Raw genomic sequence first — 24,984 nt, 5'->3', positions numbered from 1 at the left:
CGGTCACACGCGCGGGGGGGTGCGTGACCGCGCGGGAGCGGGAGCGCGCCTCCGGCGGTGCGCGCTCGCTCCCTAAACCCTCACAGGCTAGCGACGTAGACCTACGTCACTTTGCCTGTGAGGGGCTGACTGCCGACGTAGATCGGCGTTAGGCAGTCGGCAAGTGGTTAATAAATAAATTCACTTATGCCCCATTTCCACTGAGCGGTACGGTTCGGTTCGGTACGGTACGCAATTTTTGCCGTTTCCATTGTCAAAAGCTGTGAATGGTACCCTAATTCCGAACTGTACCGTACCACTTTTCTGGGACCCTTTCATTGGGGTACCAAGCACAATCGTACCGTACCAACCGGGTGGAGTTACACTCTGCAGAACGTTGAATTGTTGCCTATCACCATGCCTATCAAGTGACGTTGATCACTACTTTCCGGCTACACCACGCCTATCATGTAATAGTTGGAGGTGGAAACGCAAGCGTGATCAAGGTGTACTGTTCCAAACCGTACTGAACTGTACCAAACCGTACCGTACTGCTCAGTGGAAAGAAGGCATTAGGGCACGTTTACACTTTTTGGCTCCCTCTGAAAGAGTGATCCATGGTGGATTGTTTGGTGGTGAGGAGCCATTATGTCGCCCTCTCACTGCTTGTTTTAACACTTTAAAAAACCAAACTACTGCTACCATGTACATTTCAGATGAATGGTTCACGGTCAGCAAGGTGGTGCTGCCCTCCAAATGGGACGTGGGGCAATTTGTGCCATGGCATGTGTACACCTCTGTCCACTGCCTGTGCAGCTTGATGGGTAGCGGTTGGAGGGCAGTATAAACACGACACAACTATGTTTTTTTACCATCCCCCAACCCCTAGTGTAATCAAGCCCTTAGGCTTCATGAATACTGGGAGTGTAGCCTTGTTGCATAAGATACTGGCTTTCTGGTGTAGGCAGACTGCAGGCCACCGATGTCTGCCTATAAAACGTTACGGGACAACTAAACCTGCTATGGCTGGTCAGGGCTGTATGGTGCACTAAACATTACTAATGTTTAGAGCAGTATGCCCTCTTGGTACAAACGCCTGGAATGCAAGCAGTTGGTGTTTTAGTGACCCCAAGAAGGACCATTCAGACTTGCTGCAGACAGGTTCTCAAAGTCTACTGCAGGCTGCGGCTTGACGGGACTGAGCACCATACTGAGTGGTACCGGAGTTTGGGGCCAAAGGTCTCGACACACAGATATAAAACACCAGGTGGGATGCACTGCAAAAGATGGCAGCTTCCTTGGTTGAAAAGGATTGGAGGGTTTAGTTCCACTTTAAATCAATGGGTTTAGTTCCACTGTAACTTCAATCTACATCTGTTAACATCAGTTTTCACATTCAGTTTGGTTCAATTCAATTTACATCAGTTTGCAAGAAGTTTCCAGACCACCTTATGGCTATTTGAGGTCAGTAGTAGTTATTTAGCCACTGTAATGGCACTGTAATTTTCCATTGAAAAGAAAAGTATATGAAGAATAAGGATAGAACGTTTCAGTGTTTCTCAAGTTTAGTTTCCATGCAATTGCTTGTTTTTTTTTGCAATAAAAATAATATAGCAAACTCATTGAAGAGAAGAATGTTGGAAAGGAAGCAAAATATTCAATAACCACGTTAATGGATAACTGAAGTGCTTATAAAGCTGCTTATTGGCTATCATATACCCATTAAAGAGTAACAAACAAGTATAGAAAGCGATAGTTTGTTTAAAATCACCTGACCATATAACTGTCCTTGTCTATGCATAGGGGTTAGATCATTACATAAAATGACACATAAGTTTTTTATGACACACAAAGTTAGAATAACATCAGGGCCAGATTTTACAGACACACTAGGCAATGTCTATATAGGCTAGACCAGTGGTCTCCAAACTGAAGCCCTTTGCTCACCTTTATCCCACCCTTGAAACACTTTCCTCCCACTGATACAAGTCATTATCTGTGATCCAATAAGGTCAAGAGATATTGTTGGTTGTTGGGATAGAGCACTTTTTTTTACTGATTTATCTTGACCTTATTGGATCACAGCATTTACTGATATAGACTGTTTTTTTGGGGGTTTCATCACCATTCTCACACTGGATTTGGACACCTTATATATATATATATATATATATATATATATATATATATATATATATATGTAGTACCCTTCTAGATAGGTGCTAGGTTAGGTAAAAGCCTACTTTTTGGCTCTGCCTGCTCATCAGGAGAGTCTGATTGTTAGTTTTTCCTGTTGCATGTGTCCATGTGTGATTCACTTGGCCTGAGGGAGTGTCCCCACTGTATCCAATAGGGGAGCCTATTGGACAGTGGAGGAAACCCAGCCAGTGACACACAGGGTTTTGTGACAGTCCCAGTGGGAGGGCACAACACCAGTACATCCTGGGATTGAACATAAAAGCCAAGGGCACTTGGGCGGGGAGCCAGGTCCCAGGAGTAGGGTGATAGCGGTTTTTCCTACTGTCAGGAAGGAAAGAGTTTACAGGCAGTTGGCTTAGTGGACCAGAAGTGTGGTGCTGAGCCAGGAGGTCCAGGATACTGATAGTGGAGCTGAAGGCAGAGTGACCTGAGGAAAAACAGTGTCCGTAAATACCAGGGAGCTTGCCAGGGGTCTGCCCAGGAAGTAGAGCTGCACGATTGTAGCCAAAATGAGAATAACGATTTTTTAGCTTGGAATAAAGATCATGATTCTCTCATGATTCTCTGTGTAACAAAAAAAAATTGGGATAACTTTACTGTTACGTTTTTTTTTTTTATTCATTAAAGTCTATTAATTGCATTTGAAAGACTGCTGCGCAAATACAGTGTGACATAAAATATTACAACAATCGCCATTTTATTCTGTAGGGTCTCTGCTAAAAAAATATATAAAATGTTTGGGGGTTCTAAGTACTTTTCTAGCAAAAAAAAAAACGATTTTAACTTGCAAGCAGCAAGTGTCAGAAAAAGGTCTAGTCTTTAAGAGGTTAAACTTCCTTTCTCCCTGGCAGAGGGAAGGAAAAGATACAATGTAATCATTTTGTTTATAGTTACTGGGAGACTTGCTGATAGGGGTTTGTTTGCAGGAGGCTTTTTTTTTTTTTTTCCACAGCTGCAGCTATGCAAAGAATCGAGCATATGTCAGGTTTAGATCGTCAGGGGGGGTGAATCGAGATCGCGATTTTCATACGATTAATCGTGCAGCTCTACCAGGAAGGGGACCACTCCAGTGGGGTCAGTGGACAGAAGCTAGCACTCACGGCAAGTGAGAAAGGGGGTGCCAAGTTAGACCCTGAAGAGCCTCCTAGAGAATAGTTTGCCTTTCAAATCTTCACTACAGTGGCAATGTGAAGCAACGGCCTTGCTGCACTCTATACAGTCAGAAGTCCTCAAGATTTGTGCATAGTTTTCAAGTTGGAGTATCCCACTTATCCCTTCTCCCATCCAAGTTCCAAATAAAATACAAAAAAACAAATCCCCTGGACTGTTTATTGACTGAGCCAAGTGATAGGATTTTACAAACTGTTGCTCTGGGTAACCCAGGGGAACCCAATCTCAGCAGCTCCCTAGGGGGCAGTGCTACATATATATATAAAAAAATTGTGAAAATATAATAATTATAAAATCACACCTAACGCCTCTAATACCTCTGTTACATAAAAAAAAAAAAATAAAAATAGCTGCCACTATCAGAAAATATTAATTAAAACCAACATGTAGTGAAAAAATAAAATCAATAATAAATATTGACCATAATCTGCCACAACAATAGTAGCGCTAAAGTGCATACATCCAATAGGATGTAAAGATATACATAAATATTGCACAAAAAGTCCACCGCGTGAGTAAATAATATTGATTATTGATATTGTTAATATTGATATTGATAATATTGATAAGATGATAGCTCCGCTATGTTGTTTGGAGGCTTTTCAAATTATTTCAGATGAGTGACACTCTCTACACACCACGTGACTTCCTCTCCCCTTCAGCAAACACACTCACCAAATGGTGATAAACTTGAGCCTTGAATAGAGATCTCGGATGCCATTTCTCCACCTCCAACACTTGGTTAATGCTCATATATAACAAAATATAAAGCCACACATAGCGAAATCCTGTTTATAGAATTTATTAATCCACAGCACACTTGAAATAAAACGCACATGGTAAGAAAATCAAAATCGCATGAATCAATCACATCTGGATCGCCGGTCATTTAGTATCTCTCACCAGCTCTCGAGCAGTGATTTCCGGGTGATTCCGAACAGTCCGGCGTCCGCTTACTGAGGTCACGTGGTCACCCCCCAGACGCGTTTCGTCATTCCGTCTTCTTCAGCGGACCTTATTGGATCACAGCATTTACTGATATAGACTGTTTTTTTTGGATTTCATCACCATTCTCACACTGTATTTGGACACCTTATATATATGTATATATATATATATATATATATATATATATATATATATATATTTTTTTTTTTTTTTTTTTCTTCTTTGATAGTATTACTGGACCATTATGCATTATTTATTACATTTGTGGAATGGTGCACATTATTTGTGTTTATATTGCACATTTATTCTGAGTATTTTTTTAACAGTTAGGATTACTTATTCACATTAATATTATATAACTCTCTAGTTGGTGAAGTATGATTTTTTTTTTGTATATTTATACTGTTATATGCTGTATTTTACTATATTTTTATAGATATAGCGCCGTTCCATGCCTTTCTATTAATACTATTTCTGTATGTGTTGACACTACAGGGATTGGCTGCTTTATCTGGTTCTATTATTTTATACTTTCTTCTACTTACACTTGGTAGCATATTGGTATCTTTCTTTCAACAATGGGGAATACATTTCTGCTACTGACATTAACAATGGGGCATAATTTCTGCTACTGACATTAACAATGGGGCATAATTTCTGCTACTGACATTAACAATGGGGCATAATTTCTGCTACTGACATTAACAACAGGGCACTATTTCTCAAACTGACACCAATGATGGGGAGCAATTCCTTCCACTGAAATCAATGATGGAGCACTATTTCCCCCACTGATACTAATGATAGGACACTATGCCTCCCACTGATATCAATGATGGGGCACTATCCCTTCCACTAATACCAATGATGGGGCACTTTTCTTCCCATTGAAATCAGTGATGGGATACTATTCCTTCAACTGATACCAATTATGTATCACTGTTCCTCACACTGACATCAATGATGGTTCACTATTCCTTTCATTGATACCAATAATGGGGCACTATTCCTCCCACTGATACCAATAATGGGGCACTATTCCTCCCACTGATACCAATAATGGGGCACTATTCCTCCCACTGATACCAATAATGGGGCACTATTCCTCCCACTGAAACCGGTGATGGGAAACCATTCTTTCCACTGATGCCAATGATGGGGCACTATTCCTTCCACTGACACCAATGACGGGCCGCCTATTCCTCCCCCTAATACCAAATAAACATTGTTTACTCTCACTGACACCAGAAAAGTTTCTACTGACAGTGATCACAGTCCGTCCCCCTAAAGTCTGAAGAACAGTAAACTGGCCCCTTTGTTTATAAAGTTTGGAGACCCCTGAACTAGACCAATCACTCTTAACCAGGGTTCCTCCAGAGGTTGCTAGGGTTCCTTGAGCTGTGGCTGGTTGACCAACAACACTTGGAAAAGCCAGCGGAATTACACAAATTATCTTTTTTAGCTGTCTATAAGGGTTGCATTATTCCTACTGACCATCAATGTAGAGGATCATTGACTCACGATTAGCTGGTTTTAGTAAGCATTTCTTAGGGACCTGAAAATGAATTTAGGGGTTATTCTGGACTCTAGACCGGACTATTGCAAGGGGGCCCACTTTAGAGCTTTTCTTTTCACTTTTATAATCTCTCCTCTACTGAGTTCTCTTCAGTTGTTATACAGAAGATGCGCTGTTAACGCCATAATAAATAATTATAAGAGCAGGGAGCCAGCATCGCCTCTTGATCACATACATTGCCTTTGCTATAAACCAAGAGGACTCTGTGTGTTCAGGCTCTGGCTGTCATTCCCACTCAGCCTTTTTCTTAGCCCTACATTTTTAATGTAGGGGTGGTAGAGCATATACAGTATATATAACAAACACCGTGGCACTGAGGGCAAAGGCTGGTTCAGAAATGGCAAACAGATGGGCACCACAAGAGAAAAAGTTGTGAGAAGGCATAGAGGTGGACAGGGGGAGAAAAGACTTGGTTAGAGAGAGGAGATGGCATAGAAAAGGGCATGTGAAAGGGGCAAAGATTTGGCTCAGCGGTGGAGGAGTAACAGAGATGTAGAGAGTGGGCATACTAGTCGAGAGCGCACAAATGTAGAGAGGACACAGCAGTGGCATTGGGACAGAGGAAGAGAGTGGAAACGGCTGTGGCAAAGGGACAGAGAGATAAAGAATAGGCACAGCAGTGTAAGCGGGATATTAAGGTAGTAATTGGGCTAGGCCTTTGAGATAGTTGGTATGTGTGTGTTTGATAGCTCTAGGCCAGAGAAAAGTGGGGTTGAGTCCTTCAAAGGGTCTTCTTTCATCTTTCTGTACACTAGCCTTAATGAAGAAGATGGCTTCCCTTGATACGATTTGTCAGCAAAAATTTGGACTAAAACTTCTTGAACCTTTTTACTGGGCACACCTCAACACTCACCCCAGGGCCTTGGAGATGAGACACAGTGGTAAAGAGTAGGAAGAGCATAGTGGAGGGGACAGAGAGTTAGAGAATGGGTAGAACAGAGATGAAAAAAAAAGGTAGAGAAGGGGCACAACGGTGAAGATGGAATGAAAGGTAGAGAAAGGTCACAGAGGGGGAGAGAGTCAGAAAGGTAGCGAGAGTGCTCAGCATTGGAGAGAAAACAGAAAGATTAGTGGGCAAAGCAATACACATGGAGAAAAAGAGGTGAATAGTGGCCACAATGCGGGAGAGAGTGCAGAGAGGTAGAGAGAGGACAAACCAAAGAAGAGTGGAGAGAGTGGTAGAAATATGGCACAGCAGAGAAAATGGCAAAGAAAGGTAGTGTCGTGGGCAAGGAGTGAAGAGAAGAAAGAGAGGAAGAGACAAGGCACAGCAGTGTAAACGTATTCAGAGGTAAAGAGAGGTTACAGAAGTGGAGAGGCAACAGAGAGCACACAGCAATGGAGAGAGGACAGAGAGATACAGTGGGCAGTGGGCACAGCAGCAGAGAGGGAGCAGAGATATAAGAAGAGAGCATAGCACTGGAGTGTGGACAGTGAGGTAGAGAGTGGGTGCAGCACAACAGAAAGATAGAGACTGGGTACAGCAGTGAAGCAGAGACAAAGAGGTAAAGAGTGGACAGAAGAGTGAAGAGCTGTCATGGATGTAAAGTGTGCGCAGGGCTGTGTAGAAAGAGATAAGGAGCAGCCAGAGCGGTAGAGAGGTGACAGAAAGGTAGAATCTGGAAAGAACAGTAGTGACAAGACAGAGAGATAGCAGATGGGCATAGCAGTAGTGATGAAACAGAAAGATACAGAGAGGGTATAACATTGTAGATGGGACAGTGAGGTAGTAACTGGGCAGAGTGGTGGGCAGAAAACAGAGAGAGTGGTCCCAGAGGTGTAGAGGGGGGTCACCAAGTTATAGAGTGGGCAGAGCAGAAAGGGCAAAAAAATGGAGAGGAGGCAGAGAAGAGTTACAACAGAGAAGGGAGATCAGAAGGTAGAGAGAGGGCATGGCACTAGAGAGGGGGACATATAGTTAGAAAGTGGTCACAGCAATGGATCGGGGAGAGACCATTATTGAATGGGCAAAGCAGAGTAGAAGGAACATAGAGACAGAGAGTAGTCAGAGCAGTAGATAGTTTATGGAGAGTTATAATGGACAGAGCAGGGGACAAAAAAAGAGAATGTGCAGCCATAAGGAAGGAGGTACATAAGGAGGTGGAAACATAAAAGGTAAACATAATTAGGGAGGTAGAAAGAAGGAAAACCAGTAGAGAGGACACAGGAAGGCAGAAAGGTATCACAGCAATGGAGAAGGGGCAGACAATTATAAAGTGGGCAAAGCAGTGGAGAGTTAGGGTAACATGTGGTTGCACAGCAGAATCTCTATAAGCATCTATAACAACAGAAAATCTAGCTGAGAATCAGTTCAGTAAAACAGTTTAGAACACGATCAGCTACTTTTGTTTATCCTAAAAAGCAGCATCCATCACAGTGAATTCCAGGGTGACTCTGGTAACACAGGTGGACCGCTGGAGGGATCCCAGGCTCGGGGACACCTAGGGGGTTTGGTTGTGGCAGCCCACCGTAACTGGAGTACTCTGATAGCAATTGTTGAGCTGCTTCCCATAGGAGCTGGGTCTTCAAAAGAAGCTGTGTACTTTTAGGTTCCCTTCCAGTTACTCACATTCTGGTTCTGAAAGTTGAGGCCTATAACCTAGCTACAGATTACTTCCTCAGCTGCCTCTGCCTAATTAGGTGTAACCACTCTGAGCTGCTGAGGGAAGTAAACTGAGGAACATCTTTTCCTGGGTGTGTCTAGGAACCCAGGGGGTTGTGGGAGCTGGATTTAAAGTTGGCCTGCTCCTGGATCTGAGCATGGTGAGTAAATGGCCACTCTTCCTCAAGCCCATCATGATAGTCATAGCAGATGTGCAGGCTTAGGAACTCAGCACAGAAGAGATCTCACCAATAGAGACCAATAGAGTGCACGAAGGGCTAAGTATGACGTAGGGTGGCCCTGCGTATGAAACTGTTATCCTGTGTATCCAGAGCAGTGACCCTTCCTGTTACTACCCCGAGGAGCAAGTTTGAGATTCTGTCAGACCTACCAGACTCTTCCTTTTTCCCTGTGAGAGAGATATTATTATAATTGAAATGCAAATAGCCATTAGTACTGATTGCATATTGTCTTTACTGAGAGTTTCATAGACTGTGTTGAAACCTAGCGATCCTTTAGGGAAATGGCTTCCAGGCAGCCCTGGTTTTGCAGGCTCTCCATTCTCTGTTGTATATTGTATTGTGTTATATGCACATCTGTTCAATACTCTGACCCTGTTGGCATTGCCAGTTTGTAGGTGGCATCTATTCAGTAAAGTTGGAGTATAAGACACCTTTTTTTCTGATCATTTTGTAAATCAAGAATCCTGTTACATTGTATGATCACCCATCACACTGCTATGTTTCTGGCAGTTCAGTCTTCTCTTCTCTGCTTTTCTCCAATCTCCTCCCCCTCCCTCCCTTCTGGCTCTATGAAGCAGCTCAGCTTTCTCCTTCCTTCCCCTCCCAAGTTCCTCCCCTTCGGCTTTATAAGCCCATCACTTCCCTTCACTGTCCATGCTTTTGAAAAAGAGGGTAAAGTCCCTGGAAAAGCGTTATACATGCCCCCTCTCCGGACATCCATGAGGCATTTTGACAACTTTCATCCTCATGTGCAGCTAAGAATGCTGCTGCTACTATCCATACCTTGAATTGGCTGGCTCCTTGTCATTCTTAGTCTATGCTCAGTGATGCCTTACAGCCTCACACTGATCACAGCTGCTTGGTGTCAGGTGTTCCTTATCCATACTCTTTCATGCTAACATCAATGTAAGTGTGCTGCTTATTTCAATAAAGTGATTTTTTTCGTGTGTGCAGCTAAGAATGCTGCTGCTACTATCCATACCCTGAACTGGCTGGCTCCTTGTCATTCTCAGTCTCTGCTCAGTGATGCCTTACAGCCTCACACTGATCCCAGCTGCTTGGTGTCAGGTGTTCCTTATCCATGCTGTTTCATGCTAACTTCAATGTAAGTGTGCTGCTTATTTCAATAAAGTGATTTTTTCATGTGTGCAGCTAAGAATGCAGCTGCTACTATCCATACCCTGAACTGGCTGGCTCCTTGTCATTCTCAGTCTCTGCTCAGTGATGCCTTACAGCCTCACACTGATCACAGCTGCTTGGTGTCAGGTGTTCCTTATCCTTGCTCTTTCATGCTAACTTCAATGTAAGTGTGCTGCTTATTTCAATAAAGTGATTTTTTTCGCGTGTGCAGCTAAGAATGCAGCTGCTACTATCCATACCCTGAACTGGCTGGCTCCTTGTCATTCTCAGTCTCTGCTCAGTGATGCCTTACAGCCTCACACTGATCACAGCTGCTTGGTCCCAGGTGTTCCTTATCCTTGCTCTTTCATGCTAACTTCAATGTAAGTGTGCTGCTTATTTCAATAAAGTGATTTTGATTTAAAACTGACCTCAGCACCCTGCTGTTCGTTTTCTTCTGCATTAAGGATTCTCTTCTCCATAGGTCAAAATGTCTTTATCTTTAATGTCAAAAAGGACATTTGGAGCCTGGTTAGCCGCAATCATAGTGGGAAAATGTATCTGCATTATCACGTGCTAATATTACTGCTGTCTTTCAATAATAAATACATAAATAATGATGATTGTGATGGAGGATTAGTTGGTTCCTTTTTTATTTTTCTGAAAGCCTAAGTGCATCCAAACCCACAAACAGACAAAAATCAGCACAAAGGACATAACTTACAGTCAGTAGAATGTGTCCCTTGTGCTTATTCATCTTCTGTTAGTGAAAATCTTCCTTCGTCATCAAGAGTGCCTGACTATGCAATTAAAGGGCTTTATCAAAGAGGGTGCCCTCCAACACAGCTCTGTGTCAGCCAGTGGGGTCGGTACATGTACAGTATATACCAAATGTAATTTTAATTATAGATATTTGCTCACTATTCTAAATCAAATGACTGTTTTGTTCACATGTATTCCTGGCAGCTGTTCAGCAAGAAGAGTCTTCCTGATCATCAAATCAATCTTCCCAATACTGGATTGGCTGCCCAAATACCAATGGAAGGAATGGATTCTTAATGACATCATCTCTGGTGTCAGCACAGGACTGGTGTCCACCTTGCAGGGTGAGTTATGCAGCAAACACAACTGTTGGCAGAAAAAAAAAAAATGATTAGACTCAGAATTGAACCCGAATCTTTAATAACTTTTTTTTTTAAGTTCTGTGCTGAGATAGCATTGGCTCAGCCATTGGAAGGCTTAAAGGCTATGCAAAGAGACCAAGTTAAAACAGTTATGGAGGAGAGTATAGAACAAGTGGTGGCCGGTTACTGAAAGAGTCATGCCGTATTTCCTTTGATCAGAGGATATGTATTAGATGTTATCTTTGACTTTAAGAAATGGCAGAGACACTCCAAAACCACTGTTCATTTCATACTTATCTGTGTACCACTACATCAGATAATATAACACTGCTTCGCAGATTTAACGTGGCGTTTTGATGGAGAATAACTCAGAATTTCCACAGCACTATAGGTTTTCTGAATGGGGGAGAACAGCAGAAGTTCTCTCCTTTCAGACACCCTATATCTGAATAAAGCTTCATATGTCTAAAAGGAAAGGGAAGAAGGAATGATTACTAATACGACCCGTTTACTTGTGTAGCACTGCCCCCTAGAGGGCTGCTGAAGATTACACTTTAGGGATTCCCCTGGGTTACCCGTAGCAACTGCTTGCAGAAAGCCTAACACTTTAAGTTCTTGGCTCAGTCAAAGATCACTCCAGGGGATGTTGTTTTGTGGTTTTATTTAAATTGGGATGGGATGAGTGGGATATTACAACTGTTAACCATTCACAATGCTGAGGACTCTTAACTTAAGAATGTGGCAAGGCCACTACTTCATCCTGCCACTTGAATGAAGATGCGGTAAGTGTTTCTAAAGTATTTCTCTCCAGGGTACTCTCCTAGTACCCCCTTTCTTTCTGGGCTAGCTGACGCCCGTCCACTGACTGCACTACCCAGAGTGGTCCCCTTCCTGGCAGACCCCTGGGCAAGATCCTTTGTACTCACGATACTGTTTTTCCAGAGTCTCGCAGTGCCCCAACTCCTCAGTCAGCTTGCCTGGACCTATGGGTTTAGCCTCAGACCACTGGTACACCAGGCCGACTACCTGTGACCACCATCAACCGCTTCAGAAGAGGAGGCAGCCGCCACCCTCCTTCTGGAACTCTGATTCCTGCCAAAGATCTGGGGAGAGAAGTGTATGTTCCATTTTGGAGTTACACAGATGCATATCTCTAAATCCCAATTGGACCCACGCCACATGTCTGAGTTGGAGATATCTAAAGAGCCACCCATTAAGGATACCCAGCTGTTAGAAACAGTTTGTTAGAAACCGCTAATTGGCTAATACGCATGCGCGAATTAGCTCCCGTTCAGAGCGAATTAGCCAATGCGCATGTTATGCGTTCTCACGTTTGCACGCATTGACCCAGACGTTTTGGCACCAAAGAATGCCTATTTAAAGGCAGCTGATGCGCTGGCACTTTGCTGTCTTGTCTTCAGCTCATGCCGTTGTTCCTGAACCTGTGACCTGTTTCCTGCTGATTTCCTGTTGACCTTTTGGCTTGTTCCTGACTGCGATTTTCTGCTGCCTGTCCTGACCCCGGGTTGTTTGACCATTCTCTCGGATCTTCCTTGTCTGTTTATTTTCCTTCGGGCCTTGACCGGTTCTCCCTTGGTGGGGCGACCCTGAGGACCAAGACCTGGTATCCACACGCAGCGAAGTCCATCCTCACCACCAGAGGCTCTGGTGAAGACTGGTGGATACTTAGATTCTGCACCTCAGGCTAGTCTGTGTCACTTACCTTGGGGGTTCCCGTCCAAGCTCTGCCCTCTAGCGAACATCGGGGCTTACCTACCACCAGCACCCTAACACCAGCTCTTGTTGCAGTTGTGAAAATGATTTAAACACACCATTCACGTAAAGCTGGTGGACATACTTCAAACCTTGCCGAGCCCACAGCAGCCTGTCACTTATGCTATGGAAGTGGGATAAGCGAGGGATGTACCATAAAGGCTAGTTGGGGAATGAATATGATCCATCTCAGCTTATAAAGTCTAGCAATGATTATAAAGTTAGATAGAATCTTGAACGGTCACATTACCCATAGTCGTATTAATGCCAATAGATCAAACTAACTTAAAGTTCCTTAGGATGAGGCATTTGAGGCCTCAGCAGCAGTAGCTGCATTTTTAGGAAGCACCAGGACCCCCCCTATAGGTGGGGAGCTGTAAGGTCTCTGGAGAGAGCCTAGGCACCTTCGGGGACCAAATAAATAAAGTAAGAAGTGTATTAATGTCCTGAAAAGCCTATTTCGGTAGATTTATTGAAGAATTAGCAAAAATGTAAAGGAATTTCGGAAGAAAAAATTTTTTTAACAAATTCACCCTTAATGGGGTGAGAGGGAGCTTAAGCCACTGATTCGTTTTAGTATGGTAGGAGGAAATACATGGTACTACTTTATTCTCAGAAAATTTCTTTAAGGGGAGTTGTACCTCGACACTTTAAATTTCTGTGTAATTTGTAGCAGGCAGGACTGGGGTAGGCATAGGGGGAGATCAACATATATCAGGAATATACAGGACTTTGTTCAGTTAACCTTAAACCTACAAGTAGGCAAATTAGATGGCATTTAGTTAGCTCACATATTCTTTAGAGAAAATATGAGATTTTAGTGATTGGATTTAGATTCTACTTTAACATTTTATTCCAAGGATTTTCTAAGGACAAGGATACATTAGCTTCAAATGCAAGGAGAAGTGCCCTAATTATATTCAAAAGTCTATATATAACTTTGGTTCCCATATCCACAAATTCATAAAATTAATAATTTGTCTAGTGCCCAAAAAAGTTACTAGAGTGTAAAAATGATGTGCAAAAATTATTCCATAAAGAAGTTCATAAAGGAGAAAATTATGTGGAAAAGATTAATAAAACAGCCAGTGCTCTGAAGACGCAGACAGGGTGAAACGCATAGGGAGGGGCTTGTTTTGGAGTGACCTCATCCCGCACAGTGTTTGTCCACTCGCAGCCTGATGTATGCGGCTGGAGCCGACAATGCTATAGATGCCGACATAGCAATAGACCAGACAACCAGGGGCGTAACTGCAGGGGTTGCAATTGCAACTGGGCCCCATGCTCCAGGGGGCCTGTGCGGCTCCCCTGTACACCTGAATAGGAGGGGCAGTGGGGGCAGCATGTAGAGAAATCACTGTCCTCCTTTTTCCTCCTGCAACTGCAGGAGGAAACGGAAGGAGATTGGTTCCTCTGTATGCTGCCCCCGCCACTCCTCCTGTCCAGTTCACTTGTGTTCTGCTGTCTCAGGGCCCCTGTGTGCTCCCCTGGTCCCCCCCCACTGTGCTCCTTTCACTCTCCTGCCAGCCTCTGCAGGGGTTGTGTCCCAATAGAGAACCAGGAAGCGGTCGGTAAATATGTAATTTACCAGCTCCTTCCTTTTCTGAATGAACAGAGTCATAGTCAGTGACATTGTAAAAAAATTAATCAAAATGATAAAAATAATACAATCAAAATACCAAAAAATAAAAACTACTGACACAGTGGGTAAACTTCGCGGGATCGCAAAGGCCACACTTGCAACCGGACTCTGGCATTCCACCACCGTGGGGAGGCCCCAAGATGGCAGGAAGAGGGCCCACTGTGAGACTGTAATAAAGGGCTTCGCAACGAGAGTAAAGGGCCCCAGGATCAGTGGGAAGAGCCCCAGGCTTGAAAGGAAGGGCCCCGGCCAGGGTTCCATGGTTTCTTGTACTGGGGCCCTGAAGGTGCTAGCTACGAATCTGCAGACAACCTTTGTGTAGGGATAAGGGGGGGGTCACAGAATTTTTTTTTTTTTAGAAAACCGTGCAAGGTTTCTCAGGAGGTTTTTATTTTGCTTTCCTCTGGAGAAAAACAGCAGAAGCTGCTGAGGCTGATGAGAGTTTTTTTCCTTGCGCAACACTAAAGAATACTTAGAAAGTACACCAACATGGTGTGATATCTTCCATGAAACTTTTTTGTATAATAAAATATTATAGTCACAAAGATTCTTGGCAACACAGCATATCATATAACGTTTATGCAGGTTGAGACCTGCTCAACCATCTGAATGTGGAAAATCCTCCACTGCTGATTCCGCTAGGTAGCACATAAGACGCGTGCATCTTGGCTCAGGTATTTCGAAGGCGAACCCTTTTCATCAGAGCTACCTGACCTACAGTACATGCTTATTACGTCTATATGGGCAGTCCTTTATACAATAATGCATACTGTAACGATTGCATTCTCAGCCTCACCCTGCGCAGAGAGTTTCCAGCTTGAAAGGGATTGTCAAATAAATGACATGGGGGGGGTTGGGCACTGCCCTGAAGAACATGAACCAAAGCAAATAAAACATTTAAAATGTATATTTGGTGGGGAACAGCAATTTAGTAATGTTTAAAATGAAACAATAAAAAATACACATAGCATTTCAATACCATTCTTGGGGGATGCCCTGGACCCACCTGTGAAGTAGTGCATTTATATGATGTTTATAATGAAAAGCAAAATGCAGTTTAAATTGCTGCCAAATTATAACACCCAGTAGTTTACTTCTGTTTGTAAACAAAGAGGTGGGGAATCCCTTCAACTATACCAGACCCTTATCCTAGATAAGGGTCTGGTATAGATGTTATTGGGTGACCCCACACAGAAAAAAAGAGCGTCATGGGGATCCCTGAAAAGAACATATCAAACTTTTATTGTTGATGAGGGTCTGGTATGGATGACAACGGGGCCCCATGCACAAACAAAATCCACGTTTGGTCACTTACATCACCCGGGGACCCCACCCTTTTATTTAGGTTTTATACCTTAAGGTTCTGGTGGGAATCTTGGGGGAGACCCCATACCAAGTCAATAGATAGTAAACCAACACTGCTCTATGTAAGTCCTCCCCAAAATCATGCAATCGGGTGCAGATCTGGTTCGCAGCTGTCAGATACTCCACAAAAACTGTATACAAAGAGGTAGCCTGCATTCCAATTGTCACGAAATCCTTTGAAGGGTATTGATTTAAATCCATAGTAAAAAACTTCACAGCTCAAAAAAAGGCAGGGAACAAGATGTTAACGCGTTTCACGCAACAGTGACCCCATACCATTTATTTTACATTATCCCAAACAATTTGTTTAGATTCCCCTGTAAACTGGGAATCCCTGGCTGACAGTTGAATGGGCCAGGCGGGAATATGTCACTCGTTGTTTAGACACCAGTGGTCACCAGCTCATAGGCAAGCAGCTTGAGCGGGAAGCTGTCACATTTAGGAGTTGTAGTAAAGCTGCTAATTGTTTCATTTCCTGAGGCAGCTGGAGGTTCTGATGAACCCCCATATAGTTCAATCATTCTCCAACCCTTAAATAATTAAAATTTTGTTTGAGGGTTTATTTTCCCTTAATGGCCTTAAGAGTATGTAGCACTGTCCCCCGTAGGGCCTGCTGGATGATGACTTGATGGGCTCCCCCAGTTACCAGCACACGGTTACCTTGAAATATAATTCATTGATCCCTTCTTTCTCCTGCTGGCTCATCACACAATAAAGAGTCTAGGGGTGTTGTTTTTTTTATGTTTGTTTGGAACTTGGATAGAAGGGAATAGTGGCATACTCCAATTCGAACTATATACATCAACTTAGGACATCTATCTCTAGACCTCATAGGTTGATTGGAAACAGTTGGGCTGCTTGATCCACACCACCACAAATGTGAAAAGGGTTAAGTCTCTTGCTTTTCACTTCCTAGCAAGCAACTTAATAGATGACAACTTATCTTCAGGACACTCTCACTAGCATCCCCTTTCAACCGACACCTGTCTACTGACTATCCTAGGAGCAGGGGTGGCCTTGTGACACCTCTACAGAGGAGGAGACAGCCACCCCCTCCCTCCGGGACTCTGCTATCCAGACGAAAGAACATAAGTACATGTGCTCCTGGCTTTCATACAGTATTCCAGCATGCACCAGGATACTTTTCCTCTGACAACTCACTGTAACGCTCCTGCGTTTTTAGTATAGGCTGGATTTGCAGCTGCAAAATCTCCACTCAGTAGTCATGTAGAGATGTGTTGAATACCAGATCCAACTCTCCAGGACTCATCACCGTGGGCCTGTCAGCTTCAACATACAGATATATACACACTCAATGAGATGTTCCTGGAGTGATAGGATGTATATGATAGTATGAAGGTGATGTGCTGAAGGGACAGGTGTGAACAGTGACAAGGATGGTAATCACTTGATAGGTTTGTATAGGAGAGTTCAAGATGGTATTTAGGAATGCAGATAGGTTAGTATCGAGTATGCTAACAGGTGGTGAGGACAGCAGATGACAAATACAGGATAGACTAACCCAGTGCAAGGATAGATAGTAGTAGACAGGAGAGCTAGCAATCTATGCAGCAGTGCAGATGATAGATGGTAGTAGGCTCAAGAGCTAGCAATCTATGTAACAGTGCAGATGATAGGATAGTATGGATAGGTAGTAACAGTCCTTAATGTGCATAGGTAGATAGTGCAATAAGGTTATGGAGGGTTCCCCTGCGGGGTACTTATCACTTGTAATGTTAGTAGTTTAGAGAGGTCCAGTAGATAAGGAATGATCCGGTAGCGAGATACAGGGATCAGTAGCGAGGTTCCGGTCTGCTCCAGGTAAAGGGAATAGCTGGAGGTTCCGATCGAGAGACAGGCTTGAAAGCATGTGGATCACAAGGCAGGTTGAACGAACAATGTGACTGAGACCGCCGGCGGTTGAAATAGCCGCTCTGCGGCGCTCAGCAGTGACATCATCGTTCTTAAAGGTATATGCGTACCACCTGAAGAGAAAGGTGGGACGCATTACAGAGAAAATGGTGATTAAGGGTACCGGAGGTACCAGAATCTTACAGTACCCCCCCCTTAAGGCCGGCTCCGGAAGGCCTATAGGACAGGTTTCTCTGGGTGTTTCGAGTGAAAGTTCCGTATAAGTCTAGGCGCATGAATATCAGAGGTATCTAGCCAGGTGTCGTCTTGGGGTCCATAGTTCTTCCATCTTATGAGATACTGGAGTCTTCCTCTATGGATGCGAGAATCCAAAATTTCCTTGATCTCATACTCTTCTCCGCCTTCAACTTGTATTGGAGGTGGAGGCAAGATGGTAGGCCTTATTCCTTGGTTAGGAACATGGGGCTTCAGTAGCGACACATGGAAGATGGGATGGATCTTGAGATCTGCTGGTAGGGTGAGCTGTACTGCAGCTTTTCCGATAAGTTTTTTAATTGGGAAGGGTCCCAAAAATAAAGGTCCAAGCTTCTTGCTAGGGATTTTTAATCTTAAGTTCTTTGTCGATAGCCAAACAAGGTCCCCAATAGCATACTGAGGAGAAGGTCTTCTACGAAGGTCGTAGTACGTTTTTTGTTGACTGTGAGCGTGTGATACAGTGGTATTGAGTAAACCCAAAGAGTCTTTTATTTGGGTAAGGTAATCCGAGGCTACTGGGTTACTCGATGGCAGGATGCGTGGTGGAAGAAGAGTGGGATGAAACCCATAGTTCAAGTAGAACGGACTTTGCTTCGTAGTACTGTGGGTTGCGTTGTTGTAAGCAAATTCTGCTAGAGGAAGGAGATCCACCCAATCATCCTGCAAGTATGATGTGTAGCAACGTAGATATTGCTCAATGCACTGGTTGACTCTTTCAGTCTGTCCGTTGGTCTGAGGATGGTAGGGAGAAGTGAGCTTTCGCTCAATGCGTAAAATTTGACAAAGTGCTTGCCAAAATTTAGAGATGAATTGTAAACCACGGTCGGACAAAAGAGTTTTTGGAATTCCATGCAACTTAAACACATGTTTCATCAGTAGTTCCGCTGTTTGTTTAGATGAAGGTAGTCTACGGATAGGAATGAAATGTGCCATCTTTGTCAAGTGGTCCACTGACACTAGGATGGTATTAAATCCTTTAGAGGGTGGTAGTTCTACTATGAAATCTAAGGACACAACTTCCCATGGAACCTGGGGTATTGGTAGACTACAAAGTAGTCCAGATGGTTTTGTAGTGTCAATTTTGGACCTTGCACAGATGTTACATGAAGAAACAAATTTTTGTACAGACGTCTTCATATCAGGCCACCAAAACTGCCTGGTGAGCAAATTAAAGGTTTTCGTTATACCCATATGTCCTGCCATGGGCACATCATGCGATAACTCCAAGATCTTGGTGCGCATAGTAGGGGGTATGTAGAGTTTGTCATTGTAATAGAGGAAGCCTTCTGCATCAGTACTTAGTTGTGGTGGAGGTGAATCCATTCTTATACTGTGCAAAATCTCTTCCTTCAAGGAACGGACAACACCAATAATGCGTTTATAGGGTATTATGGGAATGGAAGGGATTTCGGCGCAGTTATCTTCGGTTAATCGTGATAGCGCATCCGCTTTTTTATTTTTGTCTGCAGGCATGTAGGTCACTAGGAAATTAAATCTTAAAAAGAATAATGACCATCGTACCTGCTGGTGGGAGAGAGTCTTGTTAGTCTGGAGGTATTGAAGGTTTTTATGATCTGTATATATGAGTATTGGTAACTGGGTACCTTCGAGCAGATGTCGCCAATTCTCCAGTGCCAGTTTTATGGCAAGCAACTCCTTTTCACCCACTGGGTATTTCACCTCTGGGCTGCTTAGTGATTTTGAAAAGAAAGCAACTGGGTGGAGTGATGAAGTGTTTGTTGGTCGTTGGGAGAGAACTGCTCCTACTGCCATATTTGACGCATCTACCTCTAGAATATATTGGAGGGATGGGTCTGGATGGCGTAGTATGGGAGCAGAAGTAAAGCTTCATTTTAACAAGCAGAAAGCTTGATTTGCTTCTTCTGACCATTTGAATGTTTTTTTTATACTTGTCAGTTGTGTGAGAGGTCTCACAATAGCGGAAAAGTTCTTGATGAACTTCCTATAGAAGTTTGAGAATCCAAGGAATCGCTGTAGGGCCTTACGAGTTGTTGGTATAGGCCAGTCTAGAATACAGGATATCTTACTCATATCCATCTTAATTCCAGTTTTGGATATGAAGTATCCTAGAAATAATATTTCTTCTTTATGAAATAGACATTTTTTTAATTTCACATATAGTCTGTGTGAGAGCAGTCTGGACAACACAAGTCTTACATGTTTTATGTGTTCAGGCATAGATGGAGAATAAAAAAGTATATTGTCTAGGTATACTACAACACAGACATCAAGTAAGTCTCTAAAGATGTAGTTTATGAATCTTTGGAAAGCTGCGGGAGCATTACATAGCCCGAATGGCATCACAAGGTATTCGAATAGTCCGTATCTGGTTCTGAATGCTGTTTTCCACTCATCCCCGTCACGGATTCGGATTAGGTTGTATGCCCCTTTCAGGTCTAATTTGGTGAAATAAGTAGCCCCACGCACCTGTTCAATAAGTTCAGGGATGAGCGGCAAAGGATAGCGATCCTTTATCATAATTGTGTTTAATTGCCTATAATCGATAATAGGCCTGAGACTGGAATCCTTATTGCGGACAAAGAAAAGTCCTGCAGCAGTGGAAGAAGTAGAGGGTCTAATGAACCCTTTTGTCAAATTCTCATCCAAGTATTCCTTGAGATGAGAAAGTTCATCCTGTGAAAGGGGATAAACATGACCGAAAGGCAATTTGCTGTTAGGGAGTAGATCGATAGTGCAATCGTAATCCCTATGGGGAGGCAACACTTGAGCATTTTTCTCAAGGAACACTTCGGACAGATCCTGATAGCATAGTGGTGCAATTTCATCTGACACCACAGACAGAATCTTCCCATAAGATGGGAGGTTACACGTATTCTCACAATAGTGAGAAGGGAAAACCAAAGTCCGTTTTTTCCAATCTATGATTGGTTGGTGTGTGTGTAACCAGGGAAGTCCCAAAATAATAGGAAAATGGGGTGAGGATAGTATGTCAAAGGTGATGGTCTCCACATGTGATTCGTTGGTAGTGGCAAGGATTGCCTGTGTCTGGTTGGTGATTGGACCAGAAGACAGTGGAATTCCGTTAATGAAACTAACAGAAACAGGCTTAGATTTTTAAATAATAGGTATTTTATTTAAGGTAACAAAGCGTGTATCAATATAGTTTCCACAAGATCCAGTGTCGACCATAGCCTTGGTGGTGATCCTAGTTTGGTCCCACTGTAATATTAAATGAACAAAAAGATAGGGGTTAGAAAAGGAAGTCGTTAATCCTCCCAGCAAGACATGTGAACACTCACCCTCTTTTTTGCGGACAAGGGGACAGGTGCTTATCAAATGATCCGAGGATGCGCAGTACATGCAGAGATTTCTGGATGTTCTTCTAGCTCGTTCAGTAGTCGTTAAAGGTGGGCGTATGGTTCCTACATCCATGGGAGTAGGGTCAACGGCCGAAATCTGAGAAGGACTAGACAATGGCATTCCCATCTTTTCAGCCCTTCTTTCTCGCAGTCGTCTGTCGATGTTGATACTAAGTTGTATCAAGGCCTCCAAGGTGCCAGGTAAATCTGCTCGGGCGAGCTCGTCTTTAACAGCTTCTGATAACCCGAGTCTGAATTGAGTTCGCAAAGATGTGTCATTCCACCCTGAATCAAGGGTCCATCTTTTGAACTCAGATACAAAGTCTTCTACAGGTCTCCTTCCTTGTTTTAAGGCCCTCAACTGAATATCAGCAGTACTCTGCCTATTGGGGTCATCGTATAAACTAGCGAGTTCCGCTAGGAATAAGGAATAGGTGTTGAGAATCTGATCATTATTCTCAAAGAGAGAGTCTGCCCAGGCCCGTGGATCACCCGTCAAGTATGAAATAACGGTACAGACTTTTATTTGATCAGTGGGGTATGTACGAGGTTTTAACAAAAAAAGCAATTGACATGCGTTTTTGAATTCACAAATTTTTTTCCGATCACCTGTAAACACTAGAGGAGGGTTTATTTTAGGTTCAGGAGGCTGAATAGCAGTAAGCCGTGAGAGCTGGGTTACCTGCTGTGTCAGAGTCTGATTCTTTTCTTGTACGTCAGTCAGAGCAAGTATTAACGCTTTTACTTGTTGTGTTAATTGTGTCACTTGAGTGGGTAATTCTGCTGAATCCATTTTTAAGGTTCGTTCAATCTGTAACGCTCCTGCGTTTTTAGTATAGGCTGGATTTGCAGCTGCAAAATCTCCACTCAGTAGTCATGTAGAGATGTGTTGAATACCAGATCCAACTCTCCAGGACTCATCACCGTGGGCCTGTCAGCTTCAACATACAGATATATACACACTCAATGAGATGTTCCTGGAGTGATAGGATGTATATGATAGTATGAAGGTGATGTGCTGAAGGGACAGGTGTGAACAGTGACAAGGATGGTAATCACTTGATAGGTTTGTATAGGAGAGTTCAAGATGGTATTTAGGAATGCAGATAGGTTAGTATCGAGTATGCTAACAGGTGGTGAGGACAGCAGATGACAAATACAGGATAGACTAACCCAGTGCAAGGATAGATAGTAGTAGACAGGAGAGCTAGCAATCTATGCAGCAGTGCAGATGATAGATGGTAGTAGGCTCAAGAGCTAGCAATCTATGTAACAGTGCAGATGATAGGATAGTATGGATAGGTAGTAACAGTCCTTAATGTGCATAGGTAGATAGTGCAATAAGGTTATGGAGGGTTCCCCTGCGGGGTACTTATCACTTGTAATGTTAGTAGTTTAGAGAGGTCCAGTAGATAAGGAATGATCCGGTAGCGAGATACAGGGATCAGTAGCGAGGTTCCGGTCTGCTCCAGGTAAAGGGAATAGCTGGAGGTTCCGATCGACAGACAGGCTTGAAAGCATGTGGATCACAAGGCAGGTTGAACGAACAACGTGAGTGAGACCGCCGGCGGTTGAAATAGCCGCTCTGCGGCGCTCAGCAGTGACATCATCGTTCTTAAAGGTATATGCGTACCACCTGAAGAGAAAGGTGGGACGCATTACAGAGAAAGTGGTGATTAAGGGTACCGGAGGTACCAGAATCTTACACTCACCAGGGCTGTATCAAAAGCCTGTGCCTCCATTCGTCAGGTTTCCTCCCACTGCCCAATATGTCTCCCTACTGTACCAGTGTGAAACACTCTCCAGACAGAACGAGTTGCATCTGGAGCACAATGAGCCAACCTCACTAACAGATCCTGCTCTCTGGTGGGCAGAGAACAATATAGATTTATCTGCAGCCCTTCTGGTAAGCAGACAGAGCTTAAAACTATACTCTCTCACTAGCACCTACCTAGGAGGGTGCTACAATTAAATCTCTACAATTTGGAACAGACTGCAAGACAAATCTCAAAAAAGGTTTACCATTTCCCCATCGATAAAAAGAGAGAAAACATGTTTTGCATGGATCTAGGCTTGCAATTGTATATTATTATGCTACCATAATTTCTGCTTAATCATGACGACTCTTGTTACTGGTGGCCCGATTGTAACTTTTAAAGCTCTGTTGGGAACTGTGCACACAGAATGTGAAGTGTAGCATTTATTTGCCTTTATTGCCAGTTATAGGCCTTTAAAACACACACATTGAAGGCAATGACTCTTATTAAATGTAAAATAGCTAACACTCCCAACTTGGAAAAAGGTAAGCCGTGATTCAATGAGCTTAAACTAGGTAGTGGTAATTGTAGTGGTGTCGGACCGGGTAAGGATAGGTGATGATTTATTTTGCTTTATAAGGGGTTTTAGGGCTTCACAAAATGCTGCCCACAAGGAAAAACTAGCCTCTTGATGGAGGGCATTGGTAACTTTGTATAGATTGAAGTATAGGAGAACCAAACATAAGAGATCTGGAGAAAGGATATTAAAGTTGTTGTTCTTCAAATTTCTTAAATCTTTATAACTGAATTTCAAGCTAATTAAAAGTGCTCCCCTGTGGGGCTGCCCTGTGATGCAAGGGTTATATGCTCATTTAGGTCCAGGGGCTGCAAAAAAGCCATTTTATTCATCCAATCCTCCTCTTACTAGAGGAGGCTCCATTCCATCTGTAAGACAGCCCCCCCCCCTCCAGGCAATCTCTTCTCCTCTAATTCTCTGACAGTCACAAATCTTCTGATGCCATCAGTTCCAATGCATAGCCCATAGTAGCCCATAGTAGAGTAGAGGAGAGCACCATCTGCCGGGGTAGCAAAGCATCGGGTAAGTAGAACAATTTTTTTTGGCCCAATAAACCTAAGCAAGCATTTAATCCTTCCAGTGAGGGGGCAGTCTGACTACCAGGAAGAATTTTCCTTTCTCCAGAGATGGGCTTTAACTACTTAAGCCGCGGAGGATTTGGCTGCTAAAAGACCAGGGGGTATTTTGCGATTCGGCACTGCGTGACTTTAACGGACAATTGCGTGGTCGTGCAATTTGACGTCCTTTTTTTCCCACAAACAGAGCTTTCTTTTGGCGGTATTTGATCACCTGTGCGATCTTTTGATCACGCGCTATAAACAAAAAAAGAGCGTAAATTTTGCAAAAATAACAATATTTTTCACATTTTTTTATATGAAATTCCCCCCAAAAAAAAGTAAAAATCTAAATTTTTTAACATTTTCGGCCCATATTTGTTTTATGCTACATATGTTTGGTAAAAAAAATCGCAAAAAGCGTATTTTGATTGGTTTGCGCAAAAGTTATCGCGTTTACTAACAAAGGGAAAGATTTTTGTCATTTTTGTTGTTTTTTTTTTTAACGCTTAATGGCGGCAATCTGCGATTTTTTTTGCGGTACTGCGACATTGGGGCGGACAGATTGGACCCTTGACTGACATTTTTGACACTTTTGGGGTTACCAGTGACATTTCTACAGTAATCAGTGCTATATATATGCACTGTTACTGTAATATTACACTGGCAGTGAAGGGGTTAACTTTATTTGAGAGGGAGGGGCTGTGTGTGTCCCTAGGGGCGTGATTCTAACTGTGATTGGCTGTGGCTTGAGCTGTAGGAACACTGATCAACGGTCCTACATAGTAGAACCGTATGATCAGTGTTTCTACACAGGGGAGAATGACAGGCAGCTTGTTTTACACTAGCCGCCTGCCTTTCTCCCTCTCCCCCGATGATCGCAGAGTGA

General features: G+C 43.2%; 1 protein-coding gene across 1 annotated transcript in view; it reads left to right on the top strand.

Moving 5' to 3' along the window:
- Nucleotides 1-24,984, top strand: part of LOC309564348 (pendrin-like) — a gene marked incomplete at both ends in the record, with an annotated part of 119,701 nt that overhangs the window by 7,909 nt on the left and 86,808 nt on the right. The window contains one exon of the mRNA XM_082268974.1: nt 10,802-10,941. Within this exon, the coding sequence (XP_082125100.1) occupies nt 10,802-10,941 (140 nt within the window). The remainder of the gene's footprint in view (nt 1-10,801; nt 10,942-24,984) is intronic.

Source organism: Pelophylax lessonae (assembly GCF_965119305.1).
Source record: "Pelophylax lessonae genome assembly, chromosome: 9".
Classification (NCBI taxonomy): domain Eukaryota; kingdom Metazoa; phylum Chordata; class Amphibia; order Anura; family Ranidae; genus Pelophylax; species Pelophylax lessonae.
The sequence above is the reverse complement of the archived record's forward strand: the minus strand, read 5'-3'. Positions and strand labels throughout refer to the sequence as shown.